At 39.9% G+C, this 15,957-nt stretch overlaps 1 protein-coding gene across 2 annotated transcripts in view; it reads left to right on the top strand.

Annotated features, from left to right (window-relative positions):
- The first annotated feature begins 716 nt into the window (after positions 1-716).
- The window catches only part of COL11A1 (collagen type XI alpha 1 chain), a 131,698-nt gene continuing 116,457 nt past the window's right edge, over positions 717-15,957 (top strand). For both annotated transcript variants that reach the window (XM_088524355.1, XM_088524354.1), the window contains exons 1-2: positions 717-916; positions 15,304-15,471. In XM_088524355.1, coding sequence (XP_088380481.1) covers positions 802-916; positions 15,304-15,471 — 283 coding nt within the window. In that variant the 5' untranslated portion in view covers positions 717-801. The remainder of the gene's footprint in view (positions 917-15,303; positions 15,472-15,957) is intronic.

Raw genomic sequence — 15,957 nt, 5'->3', positions numbered from 1 at the left:
GCAAACGGCTCCCGAGGGCACTAACGGCTCCCGAGGGCACTAACGCCTCTCCGGGGGCACTAACGGCTACCCTCAGCACCCCGCGTGCACTAACGGCTCTCCAGGGGCACTAACGGCTCTCCAGGGGCACTAACGGCTCCCCAGGGGCACTAACGGCTCTCCCTCCGCGCAGCAGCTCCTCGCCCCCCGCCCCGTCCCGCGCCGTGCCCGTTTCGCGCCGCCAGCGCGGAGGGGCGCCGGGCCCTGCGCATGCTCGGAGGGCGCGGGGCCGCCGCGCGGCGGCGAGGGGGCCCGGGACACCCCAAGAGCGGCGCCCGCCGCGCGCGTCCCGCCGCGTGGCGGCCATCGCCGAGCCTCGGGGCGGGCCGGAGCCCCCGCCGCGGGGGGCCGGCGGCGCGGCCGGGGCCGGGGCCGGCGCGGAGGGCGGTGCTGCGGGCGGCGAGCGGCGGCGCGCGATTGGCTTCGTCCGTTGGGCTGCCGGGGGTGGCCGCTGGGAGCCTCTCGCCCAGCCCTCTGACGGGATGAAGCCTTTAGGGGCATGCGGCGCTGCCGGCAGTGCGGTTAAAGCCCCTCGTCCGCCTTCAGTCTGAGGGCCGGGCAGCGGCGAGGACGGGTCGCAGGGGCCTGCGCGAGGCCGGGCAAAGAGGGAAGAGCGAGTGAGCCCCCTGCCCGCCGCCCCCAGCCACCCCCGGGCATTTCACGTATGGCTCCGTAGGAGAAACCCTGGGAATACCGTGCAAGGGACGGAGCTGGTGCAAGTCGAAGGCGCCCGGCTTTAAGTCGCACTCGCGGGCGCGCAGCATGGAGGTGCAGAGATGGTCCCCACGGTGGAAAACGAAAAGGTGGCTCCGGGACCCCGCCGTCACCCTACTCATCACAGCCGCCCTCCTCCTGCGGGCCGCGGAGGTCCGAGGCGGTAAGGAGCGCTTGCAGGGAGGCTTTATATTTTATTTTATTGTCCCCATCCCTTCTAGCACTGAGCCCGGCCCGAAGTCATGAAGGGGGGCGGACGGTTGAGCTGGGGCTGGAAAAGTTCCCCGGGGCAGGTGGCTGGTGCGGGCCCCGCTCCCTGTGTCTCGGTTCGCCCCGGCTCTCCCCGCAGGGACTCTCGTGCCCTGCCGCGTTGTGCCCCGTCCCCGCGAGGTCACGCGTGGGAGTGCGGCGTCCCCGCCGGCTCCCGTGGGGTGACAGCCGGGGCGAGCCGGCCCTGCAGACAAAGAACCCCATGGACAACACAGCTTGCTTGTAAACCCTTTCCTTCTGCATAAAAGGCTCTCCAGAAAGAGAAGACTCCAGGCTTCCCTGAGTGATTCCGAGCAGAACTTAGTACCTCAACTTTCCTGAAGCACCGTTTTCTTAGGAGCTGCAGGGAGCTGCGTGCCCAGGGCTTGCTCTGCTCTTGAAGTCAGTGAGAGCCTTTCCATTGACTGCAGAGCGAGCAGAGTTTGACCTAATTTCCCTAATGGGGAACAAGGGAGATACTTCTGAGTGGTCTTTTATGTATTCTAATCTATCTTAAAGTGGTTCAGAGATAAAAATGGGACGTACTGACTCACATTTGAAAGTAGGAGCAAAAAAGTATGGAGAAATGAAACAAAATAGCATGCTAAAGTGGGTAAAAATCCGTGCAAATGCTGCAACTTTTGATTAGGGTAAAATATCATTATAAAATATAAATACCATATAAGCTCTGTTAAATCCAGTATCTTCTGACTGGGCTTTCATAAATTGCGCCTACATAATTAAACTTACACAGGTTATTCATATAAAGTGCTAATCATATAGTAATTAATTAATTTTAAGACAACAGGATCTGTTCCATTTAGAGAAACCTCAAAAAATTCCTAAAATTCTTGACTTTTTTTCAAGTTTCTTCTTTCAACTCTTTAAAAAAAAAAAAAAAAAGTGCCTTTCATAGGACCAAGAAAGGGGGTGTGGAGGTTTTCTGATTGGGCTCCTGAGTTGTTTCTTCTTTAGACAGAAAAAGTTATAGAAGCAGAAGCTGAATGGGAAAATTAGTGACTCATATTTGGTCAGCTCAGGGCCCACCGAATCTTAAGGAGCTCTTTTTAGCAAAAATATTTGCTTTATGACTTGGCAAAAGTAAACAAAATTCAGTATTTGAAAAGACACCCTTTGATATTTTTTCATTTTTTTTAAATTTTTTTTTCTTTCCCCTTCCTCACCTTTAATACAAAATCTGCTAGCAATGTGTTTGGAATGAATAAACTCATTTACTCGAGGTGGCTTGGTTTCAACACTATAAATTTTTGGTAACAGCCTGGCATCAATGCACTATTGTGATGCTGATTTGAATTTCATGGGTAAGAAATAAAAAAAAAAAAAAAAAAAAAAAGCTTTTTTTTTCTTTTTATTTTATTATTATTATTTTACTATTTATAAGCTTTTTCAAGGATGTTGAAATCTAGTTCTTACTATGGGCGCCAAATGTTATTAGGAACCTGACTGAAAATGAGGTTAATGAAGCTCCATATTGAAAATACGTTTTGTATCTTCTGTGCAAGTGAATCTCTGTCTGGACAAGCAGATTAATTTCTAGTATATTGTGTGTGTTTTTTTACAGTCCCCTTAGGAAATACAGAGGTTCCTTGTGTTTCCCCCAAACATCCTTGGGAACTAGTGGGAGTTCTAGGTGCAGAAGGAACGTGGAGCTGGGCCCGCTAGGAATGGCAACGCACCTAGTGCTGTTACTTGATAGTAGTGAGTTACACTGGAAAGATGCAAGACTGCTTCTACAATGAAGCTGTCTTAATATATCTAACCATTCAGCCTTTCAAAAAGGCATTTTAAAATTAGAAATGTATATGAAAAACTGTTAGCTATAGAGAACTGTTATAATGCATAGATGCAGTTTTAAGGTTGTAACAATGTAAAAAACTTTTGTCATACCTTTATTTTACAGTAACATATTTTTGTACATTGATTTTATTAATAAAATGCTTTTAAACTTCAGAAATAGAAGAAATATAACAGATTCTGAGATAAATATAGCCAAAGGAAGTAGAAGTGAGATTCAAAATCAAAGGGAGATTTGATTAGATTGAGTAGCTTAGTGGTCCCAGCTGAAAAGCTTGTTTGAGTCCCAGGGATCAGCAGGTGAAATGGTCCTGTCTTCCTAGCATAGTGCAAAGGAGAGCTCTGTGTGTGTGTCTGCTATATAATTCAGTGCTTTTTTTAATATTGTTTCTAAAGGAAAGTAATTATTTCCACCTCAGCAGACTTCTGGCAAAGAAAATGACTGATATGTGTGGTAGGTTCTCTAGAGCATGATTCTTGATATTTATTTTTTAAAGGAAATTTGGCAAGGATTCCAGAAACGACTGTTGAGGCTGAAAGGAGCTGTTTCTTTCTACTAGCTCTGCAGAAAAGATGAATACTTCCTGACTTATTTTTGTGTGTATCTTAAAAAGTGTAACTTAAACACATGTTGTTTTTGGCTTTACTCTCTATCACCTATTATTTCAATGTTACTAGAAAACAAAAGTCTTTGTTATAAAACCTTTTCCGATGCTGTGGTGCTTTCTGATGGCTGGAAAAAAATGGCAAAAGAAAAAGTTGCTGGTAAAGCTAGTGCCTGTGGCAGTTGTAAAATGTAGCAAAGGAGTGGTCCTACTCAGTATGGCAATCATCTTGCCCAAAACTATTCCGTCTTCTTTAACTAAGGTCCTTAATTCCTGCGGGGTTGCAGTGTAATAAAAGAGGCATGACATTACTGCTGAAGTGAAGTTATACCTAAAACACATTGGAGCAATTATGTCTCTCCCAGATTTGTTTTTTACAGTGGTGAACAGTAGGGTTTCCATCTGCCAGCAAGATTAAGAAGTTGCTTTTCTTTCCTCAGTAAAGCTCTCTGCTTCTTTTCAGAAGAAATCTGCCCAGCTTTGGTAAATTTATTGTTGTTCTGACTATTTGTTGGTAATAGGGGAGAATAAATTAAGCAGAGTTTGGAAGAAATCTGTCATGTTCTAGGAATGTGAAGTTTCATGCAGTGTTAAAAATTTGTCCTGTGGATGGACTGAGTAGAGGAGAGTGGCTTTAAAGAAATTAGATGAAGCACATGCGTTTTGTGAGAGCTTATGACTGTACTGCCCAGTATTAAATACCAAATTTACAGACTGTAAATGGAAGGATTAATTGTTGACCTTGTTACTACAACAGTAGTAGAAGCTGGCAGAACTTAAATTCTTTTCAGAACATTATCACACATAAGGGGTTGTAAATACCTTTGTAAACTCAAGATCTGGGACTTCAGTGTATGGCTAAGTGCTAATGCATACAGTGTGTGAAATAGAAGTTACTTGGCAGAGCTGATCTTATGGGAACTAAGTATTCACTACCAAGCTCAATTGAAAGAGGTATTATAAAATATGATTTAAAAAAAAAAAAAAAAAAAAAAAAAAAAAAAAAAAACCTTAAGACCCTGATCCTGCTGAATGGTATCACTGGCAGCTCTGCATGCAATGAGTCAAATCATGGTTACCTTGTTAAAGTCTCACTGCAGTCTATGTTTTACTCATGAACCTATATCTACCCACTTGATTTATCTAATCAAAATAGAGTAATCTCGCAGTTTATCAAGTGTTCATAGTAGAAAAAGAAACATTCAAGGCTCTACAACCTTGATGTCTGCTAAAACAGAGTTCCGGCTCAATCCTATTCAATAGGATCTGAGGTGGATCTTATTGAATCCCCCTAACCAACCCCCAGAACTGGGGTTGATTTGCTTGTCTTGCTGTCAAAAAGGAGTGTTTTCTTTAACATCAGTGTCAGTATGGTGCCATTTTCACATTCCATGACTTAAAAAGAATCATTTATGTCTATATCTAAATAGGATTATTTTAAATGGCACTACTTGTAAATGTTTTCCTTATCTGTACCTTTTTCTAAACATAATTCTATGCATAAAGCTGAATATGCAGAAATGTTTCACATCTGAAAGCTCTTTGAAACTGACTTGGGTGTTTGTGATTAAATAGCTCTTTGTTTATCTACAAACCTTTGGTTTAAGTGGCCTCAAGTCTCTCATATTTGGCTGCTGAGGGCACACCTTTTCTTTTGCTGTAGCAATGACATTTTTAGCTTGTGTCTTTTCTTGCTATGGTAGTAGAAACATGATACTCTAAGAATTTAATACTTGTTTTGCTGATTTTCACAGTTGGAAATACTGCCTCCGCTCTCTGTCCAAAAGGAACTTTTTTTGATGTTTAGCAGAGGCCTCAGCATAGTTAGACACTTGTGCTGCAGATCTGGTGCAATCTGCTTTGATGCAAAATAGGAGTAACTCCACAGAAGCTTTGAGACAGAGCTTAAAATATTGTAAACAGATGGGCCAGTACAGCTCTACACCCGATGATTAAGTGGTCCAATATTTTATAGGTAACAAGTGAAGCATTTTATGGAGTCAGGATCAAGTCTTAAATGCTCAGTTGTAATCAGTGTTGCTGAGCAAGTAATAAAAGTACCAAGTGACTAAATGCTTGAAAATACTCCGGACCTCATGTTTGCAACCCACAAAATGGAGTTCATGTTATCCAGTTCCGTAAAGTGCCTTGGTTAGTGCTAATAAAAAGTATTGGCAGCTTCACGATGGACGCTGCAGGGCTGATGCTGGGATGCTCGGTCCCGGAAATCCGTATCCTCAGAGAAAACCCCTAGGGAAGAGCTGGGCTGGCCAGTAGGGCTGGACGCGATTGCTGCTTGGGACGTAGAGACCAGAACCTGCAGTAAGAGGGTAACAAGGTCCATTCCTCCAGAGAACTGGGAGCTGAATTCAGCCTTTTCAATGTAACATGTTCCTCTAATTCACGCTCCTGGGATTTTTACTGCTGTAGTAATGCTTGACAGGGTTCCACAATGCATCCTAGATGTTACAAAACTGATAGTCTGTAACAAATCCTAATTCCAGTGTTTAAGATTTCCTTGTTAATGGTTTGTGCCAACGCCAGAATTTATAGCTCTTTATGTTCTTGTAAGTTAGCTAGTAAACTAAATTGTTGCTAATTGTTGATAGAAATTGAGCTAATCTGGGAAATGGAATGGGAGGGGAAATTATCAGGTTTCACAGTAGGAAAACTGCTGAAATTGCTTGACAAATGGTAGCTAGAATAAACACATGTAGAAGAACTTGACAAAATCCCTATTTAAGACTGATTTACAAGGAAAACTTTCTTTCTGGACTAACAGCACTGTTCTAAGAGGTCAGCAGCAGAAACTTAAGCTTGGCCACCTCCTCATGAGAATGTTCCTTGTTCTTGAAAAATATTTTCAACTCCTATCTTTATTAAGCCTTTGGCCTCATGTAAGTGTTACTTAGAAACCATCATTATAGCAGTATTTAATTCCATTCACTTATAAAAACACAGAGAGCCCCTAGCCCATCTACAGTTATGAAGATTCAGAATTTTAGGGAAAGTCACTAACTGTAGGCTATTATGCCTTTAATAGGTACCATGGTTTCTAAAAAATCGTGGAACAGTCGGTTCTTTCTATATAAGTTTCTAAATATACACCTAGAAATCTAACTATGGGTGTCCTTTTTGGAAAATCTTGTACACAAATATAAAAAGTCCCTTCATCATTAGCCACCGAATATGCATATTTTAGCCTAACAGGCTATAATTGCTTCTACTCTTTAAATAATCTGACACAGTAAAATAAAACTAGCCTGAGCTTTATAAACACCCCATTTAGAATTAATTCAACACTCCTAAGTTTTAGTTTCACAGTATTTCCAATGAAACAGCCTTTACTGGCAGAATGAAGCATATCTTGGTGGAAAATAAAGTAAAATAATAATGACTTAGAAACACTAGTCTTATTCCTAAAGGTCTCACATAATTCTTTTTTTATTGGGATGAACTGTTTTCTACTCTAGGGCTGTCACTTGTCAGTTGTGAGTTAGTGACTCTTTCAGGGTATTTCTGTGGTCGTTTCTAATGAATTTTTACTTTCACATTAATCCAAAGAAAGATATTGCTGATGAATGGTGGTAACTTGGGAAGAAAATCGATAGTGTTTATTGTATTTGAAAAGAGTATAGTGACATTTAGTGAAGATATTACAAGTAAAACAAACAGTGGCACATGGTGGTTTCTAAGACATATCAATGTAAAGCAAAAGAAAAAAGGGGAAATTCTTTCTTTGTTGCTATTTCTGTTTAAAATGTCTGCCACCATGCTATCCAGGAGCATCTTTTAAGTGATGTAGATAAACATAAATAGGGAAGGATCTTTGTGCGTGAGCTCTCCTTAAAAAAACTGAAGAGATTAAAACCCAGGTATTACACATCAAAAACTTAAATATCAACAGGCTTTCCAATTTTGTGCTTTATTAGGTACTTGAACAAAGTCATGTCTGGAACAGTTCCTGATGGGCATGAATTCTGGAGCCCAAGCTTGCTACAACAGTCACCTTACTATCATCATGGTCCTACAGGGTTTTGTTTTAAGGCTTCACTTTCAAAAGTGTACGAACTGGTTGTTTTCTTCTGTATCCCCTGTCTGCCATAGAAGTCATCCTCTGTCATTAGTCAACCAGCGCTTTTAACTGCTGCAAAAGCTTTTTGGTATTCAGCTTGGAGAAAGAGAACAGATGCCAAATTTGAGATTACCTACAAAAATGTTGGGGGTTATATTAGTTTCCAGAGAAAGCTTGTGTGCAGCTTGCAGCAAGTTCCACCAAGAGAAAACTCTAGGTGATGGGACTGCCCAGATAAGGACAATTTTCCATTCTGATATCCTGTGGATAGCTCTTAAACTTACTTCACAAAACTCTCCTTTGAATGACTAATATCTTTTCAATCTATATGTATTGAGGGACACCAAGATGAAGAGTGATAGGATCACTTTAGGGGTTGAACTTCTTAAGGTCTAAGCTAGACATGAAATACTGAGTGATACGCACGGTAGTGGCAAATTGCATCCACTCTTGGAGTTAATCTATAAACTGCTTTTAAGCAGAGCCTTTCATAGGAAAGGATGGTTAGAAACTTTGTGTTTTGATGATTGAATAGTTTGTATAGATCAGAAAAGGCATTTCTGAGGAAGCACTGCAAAAGTATGATGAAACCTGCAAAAACGCCTAGTGTTAAAGTGTCTAGGTCAAACGTGACACTGAATTTGTCTAATGATTTGCAACAGGAACAGACTAAATTTTCTGGCAAGAGGCTGTGACTGGAAACTTGTATTTATACTAAGAAACAGTGGCTCAAGTGTTTCCTGTGCTTAAGTGCAAATTGATTGACATATGCATATTAGCTGCCCAGAATGGCAGGGGACAGAGCTTCTTAACTTAGTTGTATCAGTGGAGCTCTATTTGTATTGTGCTTAATGACCATAGCTAGCACATTAATGGTTCTGCCTAGACTGATTTGGGAAACCCTACATGCTTGCTATTTTGAGGTTGTTTCTGTTGGATTCCCTCCGTCTCTCAATAGTGTATTGGCCCATAAGACCCATGGGTGATGGTTCTTCTCGTAGTTTTCAAGGGAAAATTCATTTTAGGTTAAAACCCAGACACTTCTGGCCCAGGTGCACACTTTAAAAAAATAACTTTTGCTCATTCAAAATTGTTTCAAAAAGAGAATTACCCAAGAAAGTTAGGTTATGGGTTAGTTTCAGAAACTGATCATATGGAAAGAGGTTATTTTGCTGGTTTCCATTTTGTTTTATTTCCTTTGGCTTTACAACCAGCAAACTGCCTGCAGTAGTTGGCAGAGGTAGATAATATCTGTACACCTTGGATAGGTCCAAATATTTTGGTTTCACATAGCATCACTCTTGCTATGTTCAGCAAAGGCAACAAGGAGTGCTTTACTGCTTTAGCACCTATGTGGAAACATTTATTTATTTATTTATTTTAGAATCGTCATTGCAATTAGTTCTTAGAAAACTGTAATTCTTAAAAGTTTCTGCTGTGAATCAGAACCTATTCATAACTGCAAAGTTGTTAAAGGCAATTAACTTACAAGGTTATTCTAACTAGAAAGATATTTATGTGTGTATGAGTATGTATAGTAGGTATGTATGCATGTTTTACCCTTTTATCCAAAATAGTTTCCTCTGGTGTAGATGCAAAGATATTTCTGCGCACATTAGATGCGTTGGTGCTCTGTAAAGTTAGCTTTCGGAGAGTACATGGGTTTTATCACAAAGCAGAATTTTAATGGTGGCTGCTGGAGCATAATTAAGAAACTTAATTGCCTGTCATTGTTGCAAACTTAAGAGAGCAATCTTGGTTACAGATAGCTTATGTGTAAACAAAGAAAATGCGATTATCCACAATTCAGATATAATTATCTCCTCTTGCATTTAAATCCGAATGCCAAGAACCAGGCTTAACCATACCAAAGCAGACTCTTCTAATAAACCTTTTCCGTGTTTTTGTAATGTGAATCCCTTCACCTAAGAATCATATGTTCACCAACAAGAAGCATTGGATGATTAAAAAATCACTCTGAATTTTTGGAGTCCTCCCCTTGGACAAGACATCTTGGTGTCTCATGGTAAATAAGACATCGGCACAGCTTGTGCACCTAAAGGAGTCCAGTTTCTGCAGTGGTATACAGCTTTGCAGCCTCTCATTCCCTTAATTTTCTAATCTGTGTTGCTGCTACCCTGGAACTTTCTCCACAGACAGTTTCTACTGAGGGAAAGGAGAGGCACATCAGGTTAAAAATACTCCAAATCACACATATCAAGAAATTAAAGTGGGGGAAAAAAAAGGAATTCCCCTCATTCTATATAGCAAGCGATGCTTATTTATGATGATCTAACATATCAAAACAAAGAATATGCCATTTTGCTATCTTCCACCTAATTTCAGGAATAATCACATTGATATTCACTGCTTGTTAAACATTATGCAATATAAAGGCACTAGAATTTGATCTGTTTGTATAGTGTCAGTATCAGTATTAATAGTGCTGATATATCTCAGATTTTATTTCCATTTACAGGCTATGGAAGGAAATGAACTCAGACATTTTTAATTGCAGTTATGCAGTTAAAACATAGTACAGATATTTACAGAGTGTATTTCAGTCTATAATTGCATTATTTAAAAGCTGTTGTAAGTATTAACCTACTAAATATAGTATGTTGCTGCAGCCTTTAAAATAAATAATCTGTAAGAAGTCCAGGTTGGGAAATAATAACAAAAAGTGGAAATCAGTTTATATTTGAATTTCCTTGCTCTTCAAAGAAACAACAAAAAAATGCTCTCATATAGTTCACTTCTGATATTCTGTGCTGACCTGAGACTATAAGTGTGATATAACAATCACAATTACTTAAGTACACTGACTTATAGGTGTTGACTTGTATGATCAGAATCATATTATTGAGCTCACAGTATTTGATATTATTAACTTTCAGCGGAGATAGAGTTGTATGTTTTAGTGTGTGATTTTTCTTTTTTTTTTCCCTTCCTATTTAAAATACTTCTTCACAATTTCAGAACCATTTAAAGTAACTCAAAACATTTTAAATCTCTGTTATTCTGGCTCTTTTTGTCCCCATGTTTTCCCCTTAATCCATGTAGGAGAAAATTAAAGGGAGAAGATAGATATGACTTAGGTTTTGCATTTGATAGGTTCTCATTCATTCTAGTATAAATGTGAAAAGTTTCCCGAGTGCATGGGTTTACCTCAGTCATACCTTGGTAATGAGGTACAGAATTTGGCTCTAAGTATTAAGAGTTAAAAGGTATTTCTGCTCTTGGGCTATTACACCGTGAAATTTATCTTGTGCTTTCACTTTTTTTTTTTTTTTTTTTTTTAAAAAAACAAGGTACTTAAGTTGTAGCTAATGAATTAATACTTTGACATGTTGAAAGATACTATGGCACATGATTTTACCTTGCACAGTTCTGTCTTAAAAGTGGTATTTAAAGAATAGCCTTCCTTGGTCTTTCCTGATATCCAAGGGCTTTTAAACTCTTCTGCTCTGGATATTGCCATATAGCCCAGTACCTAAGGGAAGTTTGTGGATGTTTTTTTTCTAATCTTTTGTTTTCTGAATCAAGGACATAAGCTGCTGGGTTTTGCACAAGGCTGTTTAGGGAGGAAAATGATCCCAATTGGTCCTATCAATGGACAAACAGCCCTGGAAACTTCCTGTTTGAATTTGGTCTGTCACTCAGGAGAAATTCATCTAGAAGTGAAGGATGTGCTCTGGTAAATGGGTTTTTCACTTCCAAAAAGTTTTTTGAGGGTTTTGGCTGCCTTGCCCGTAGGAGGTGGCCTGCAAGCAGCAGTCTTGTGTGGCAATAAACATCTGCATGAAGAGGCCAACTTTTACAGTAAATCTCTGGCAGGTTTTCTATGCAAACACAGCCTGCCTCTGAAAGCTGATGACTAAGTTTTGCCCACAGATTTAGCTGCATTCCCCAAGACTGGTGAACAGCTTTTGCATAATGGTTGTTTATTAGCTATCTCCTCACCTCTTAGCACCAAAGCAGAAGAATGCAAAGCTATTGCATTATATATTTTGCGTATAGCATGCTGTCATCTTTATTTCTCCTTGGAAAATTATTCTGAGAATTGGATTAGTGGGTAAAGCCATTTGGTTGAGCTAAATGATACGGACTGTGAGGAAGTTCTTGAGAGATGAGAATAAGATCCGAGAGGAGACTTCCATGCCTGCCACCTCCCAGCACAGATGCACCACTCATTGCATCCTCATCTGGACACCTCATGAGACTCATGACTGGGATAAATAATGACCCAACCAAGAGTGTTGCAAAAACATACGCAAAAATGAGGCACAAATTCAGTCAGCCAGTCCATTTTACAGGCGTGTCTGGATGGTGTGGATTTCTATCAAAAGCAAGTTTTTGGTAGGGACATATTCAGGTTCATACATTACTGCCTGAATTGCCTAAAGTTCTTTAGGATCAGACCACTTCTTACCTGTCACTCAAAGTGGTTATCTGAAATCTATTACCTAAATTAGGGAAGCAATTGCTGTTATTCATAGCTTGCATTTATTAAATCAATCGTGTTATTATTAGATATAAACTACCTTTTTGTTTGTTTGTTTTTGCTTCAGTTACTTCATGTACTTTGTCTTTTCTATCTAGAAAGCATGTGAAGTGACTCTAATATTATGCTGTTAAGTTCTATGATTTGAAGTTTGAGGAAATAAATGCCACTCTGGATTGCTATTGTGATTATTTGGCATTTATGATTTGAAAAGTGCTCTACACTATCGTTCTGTTTCTTGACTTGAAATTTTCTAGCAGCAGAACTGGTGGGGAGCAAGGAATAATCCTGTTCATGGGTGAATACTCGTGAATAATCAACCAGGCAAGGAGTAGTTGTTACTCTAAAGATTAATAAAGAATAAGAATCTGCTACAAATTATGGAAGAGAACAAAGGAAAAGAAAATGTAGCAGTGGTTGATTTATACAGCCCCATGGAATTTGTACTGATATTTCCAGTGCCTGTTTCTATATTACTCTACCAGTTCAGATTATTATAAATACTTCAGATATCCATCAATTAACAGAAAACATTACGGAAAATTCTTCAGGACGTTAGTATCTGTGGAAGCGAATGGCATGAGTCATTATATGTCTCTTGAAAATGGGTATGAGATTTAGTCAGTACTTAACAGAGAGGTAGAATCATAGCATGCTTAAGGTTGGAAGGGACCTCTAGAGGTCATCTAGTCCAACCCCCTGCACACGCAGGGTCACCTAGAGCACGTGGCACAGGACTGCGTCCAAGCGGGTTTGGAAGATCTCCAGAGAAGGAGACTCCACAACCTCTCTGGGCAGCCTGTTCCAGTGCTCTGGCACCCTCACTGTCAAGGAATTTTTCCTTAAGTTCCTGTGGAACTTTTGGTGCTTCAGTTTGTGGCCGTTTCCTCCAGTTCTGTTGGTGGCCACCAGTGAAAAGAGGCCAGCACCATCCTCCTCACTGCCTCCCTTGAGGTACTTATAGACACTGCTCAGGTCCCCTCTCAGCCTTCTCTTCTCCAGGCTGAACAGGCCCAGCTCCCTCAGCCTCTCCTCACAGGGCAGATGTTCCAGGCCCCTGATCATCCTTGTGGCCCTGCGCTGGACTCTCTCCAGCAGCTCCACATCCCTCTTGTACTGTGGAGCCCAGAACTGGACACAGTATACAAATTTTGAAACTTTTCCTTTTAAGAGTGTGTAAGTGAATCTACTTGATTCTGTAGGATATGTAGTTTTTCTTTAAATTGTGGAGGTAACTCAGGCGTATGTTATAGCATTAATTAGTTTTATTATTTTTAACAAACCTTGCCTCTTGGGTCTGTATTTGATAGCGTGATCTGATGGAAAATGGAAGCAAGGAGTTGAATGGTGTAAAATCATTTTGAAAAAGGTCATTTAAGCATTTTTTATGGATATATTTTAAGATATAAAACGTTATATACATCCTAGGCTGCCTTAGAAAACTTCAGAATTGAAGTGTATGCTTCTGGTGTTATTTGAAGGTAGTTTTAACCACAAAGTTGACCACTTAATATTTGGCAGTGCCAGGAGGTGAATAGGATGGACTATTTAAACTTAATTTTGTTCACATGTGCTGCTGATAAAAATCATTGTGGTATATTCTCTGAAATGCTGCAGTGTGAGGAGAAATAGTAATGTTGGCAAGAACTGTGCAAATAGTAATAAAATGGGTACAGATGTTTTAATCAGTGATTCTCACCAGTTTATCACTTTGCCTCTATTTGCTCTTTATTTGACGTTGGTAAATACGCAAATGGTTGAACATTCACAAGCGATGGATTCCGAGTCTGAAGCTTACATTTGCTGACTCCATAAAACAAATAACAACAGAAAATAAATTAGCTATAGTTAATGCCACAGTGCAGTTCAAAAACCATGAAAAAGGACACATCTATCGAGCAAATTTTTCTGCTTTAACAGTGAAAGTGATCCAAAAGTTTGTGTTTCCAACTAACATTTGCCAACATAAAGACTGCAGCATAGTCCCAGTGGGGAGATACTCATTTAAAATTCTGTTTCCATTTAGAAAAATAAATTGGTGAAGCCAAGATTTGTAAGGCATGTATGAGAATGAACACCCTGAGACTTCCCAGGGAAAGGATAGCTAGTAGACAAATTGCATCATGTCATGGTCTCTATTGAGGTATTTGTCCCTCTGTACTTCACTCTCTTGCTATGGTGATGATTTGTCTGTGAGGAGAGATGACAGGAATGGCAATCTGTGTATCTGGGAGGCAGACAGGCTTAGGGAGCACCTCAAGGCAGGTTTTCAGTACCTAAGAGCCATGTTCTTCGGAGTTGCACAGTAGGAGGATGCAAGATGACAAGCGTCAGCAAAAATGGAAGGTCTCAGTTGGATACAAGTAAATGTTTTTCAGCACTGCAACCCCCAAGCATTGGGTCAAGTTGTCAGAGAGGCTCTGACACCTTCATGTGTGGAGATTTTCAAGATTAGTCTGGACAAAGCCCTATAAACAAACTACATGCTATAAAGAATATTGTATCTCTTGTGGGACCAACTAGCCCATCTCGGGTAAAGATCCAAAGAAAGTCTCAATCCAGGCAGATACAAATAATAATAATAATAAAATAGCCATCCTGCTAACTCACTTCCTTTGGTCTTCTGTTTAAAGATAAATCCCCCTGTAAATCTCCTTGTCAAACTAACTATGATCGATCGGTCTATCTATATCTGCCTTTTCTGGTGTTAGTGAAGGTGGAAGTAATTCCCCAAACCTGGACCAATTCTTTCACTCCTTGCAGGCAAAACAGGTAATTTCTTCCCTCATCCTATTAGAAGAAGAAAAAATTAGCCTGTTATCACTTTGGCTGAGAAGACATTCATATGTAATCAGAATATGCTTTAGTATTAGAGGACAGATAAGAGTGGCAGCAAATTATTGGTACCTGGAACACTTTTGAAATTTTTGTGCAAGCTTTTTAAATCAGTTCTACTCCTTAGAAATCACTTGTTAAAAGAATGTGTGTTGCTAGTTTCACTAACCAAAATTCCCTGCATTTGGGAAACAGTGTTTTTCAATTTGTGGTCAAGTTGTTCAAAAATTTGCTCATAACTACTACACTGCATGGGATGAAATCCTACATATTTGAAAAATGAATAATCCCGTTAAAGCAATATTCTTGTGTAGGAGAGTTATCTGCAATAAATCAAAACAGGATGCAGCTACTGTTATGGTTACACATATGCTTTTGCAATGAAATTAATTTCCTTTTAAAGGCTGCATACTGTAGAAATACAAGATGAGTAACTCTTTTTGTTGTTGTTTTTGTTGCTTTTTCAGCTGAACCGGTTGATGTGCTAAAAGCATTAGAATTTCACAACTCGCCAGAAGGAGTATCAAGAACATCAGGATTTTGCACAAATAGAAGGGATTCAAAAGGATCAGATGTCGCCTACAGAGTTTCAAAAACTGCACAGCTCAGTGCCCCAACCAAGCAGCTGTACCCAGGTGAGACTGTCAGAAAGTTGTTACTCTCTGGTATATTTTTTGTTGTCTGTGTTTTTATACACAGTTTGAATGGCTTTCCTCCTACCCGTTTTGGGAGGAGTTCACTTGAAAGCAGTTCTTTCTGGAGCAACATTGCAGTGGTAGAAATGAATTGTAGTTGATGACTGTAAAATAATTCCCAGAAGATATGTATTTATATTATTTTGTATATTCACTTAACTCATCTGTTCACTTGATTTGTGGTGGAAAATCAAAAACTGATTTTGAATCTTTTTTTTTGTTAAAAAGTTTAGAACAGAGCAAGCACTTTACATTAACCCAAAGCCTGAGAATCTAGACATTCCCAGGGAGGAGCTTGAGTTAACTTGCACTCATGCTCGAATGAAGCTGTAGTACTGTAGTAACATCAAGAGGAGATCTGTCAACTATAGCAAAATTTGCTCATTTCATTCTTGAGTGCCAGAATAAACAAGTATCTGATGTTGT

Source organism: Tinamus guttatus, unplaced genomic scaffold (genome assembly GCF_059628265.1).
Source record: "Tinamus guttatus ecotype Peru unplaced genomic scaffold, ASM5962826v1 Tinamus_guttatus_pri_ptg000211l, whole genome shotgun sequence".
NCBI lineage: Eukaryota > Metazoa > Chordata > Aves > Tinamiformes > Tinamidae > Tinamus > Tinamus guttatus.
This window is presented reverse-complemented; position numbering and strand designations above follow the sequence as displayed.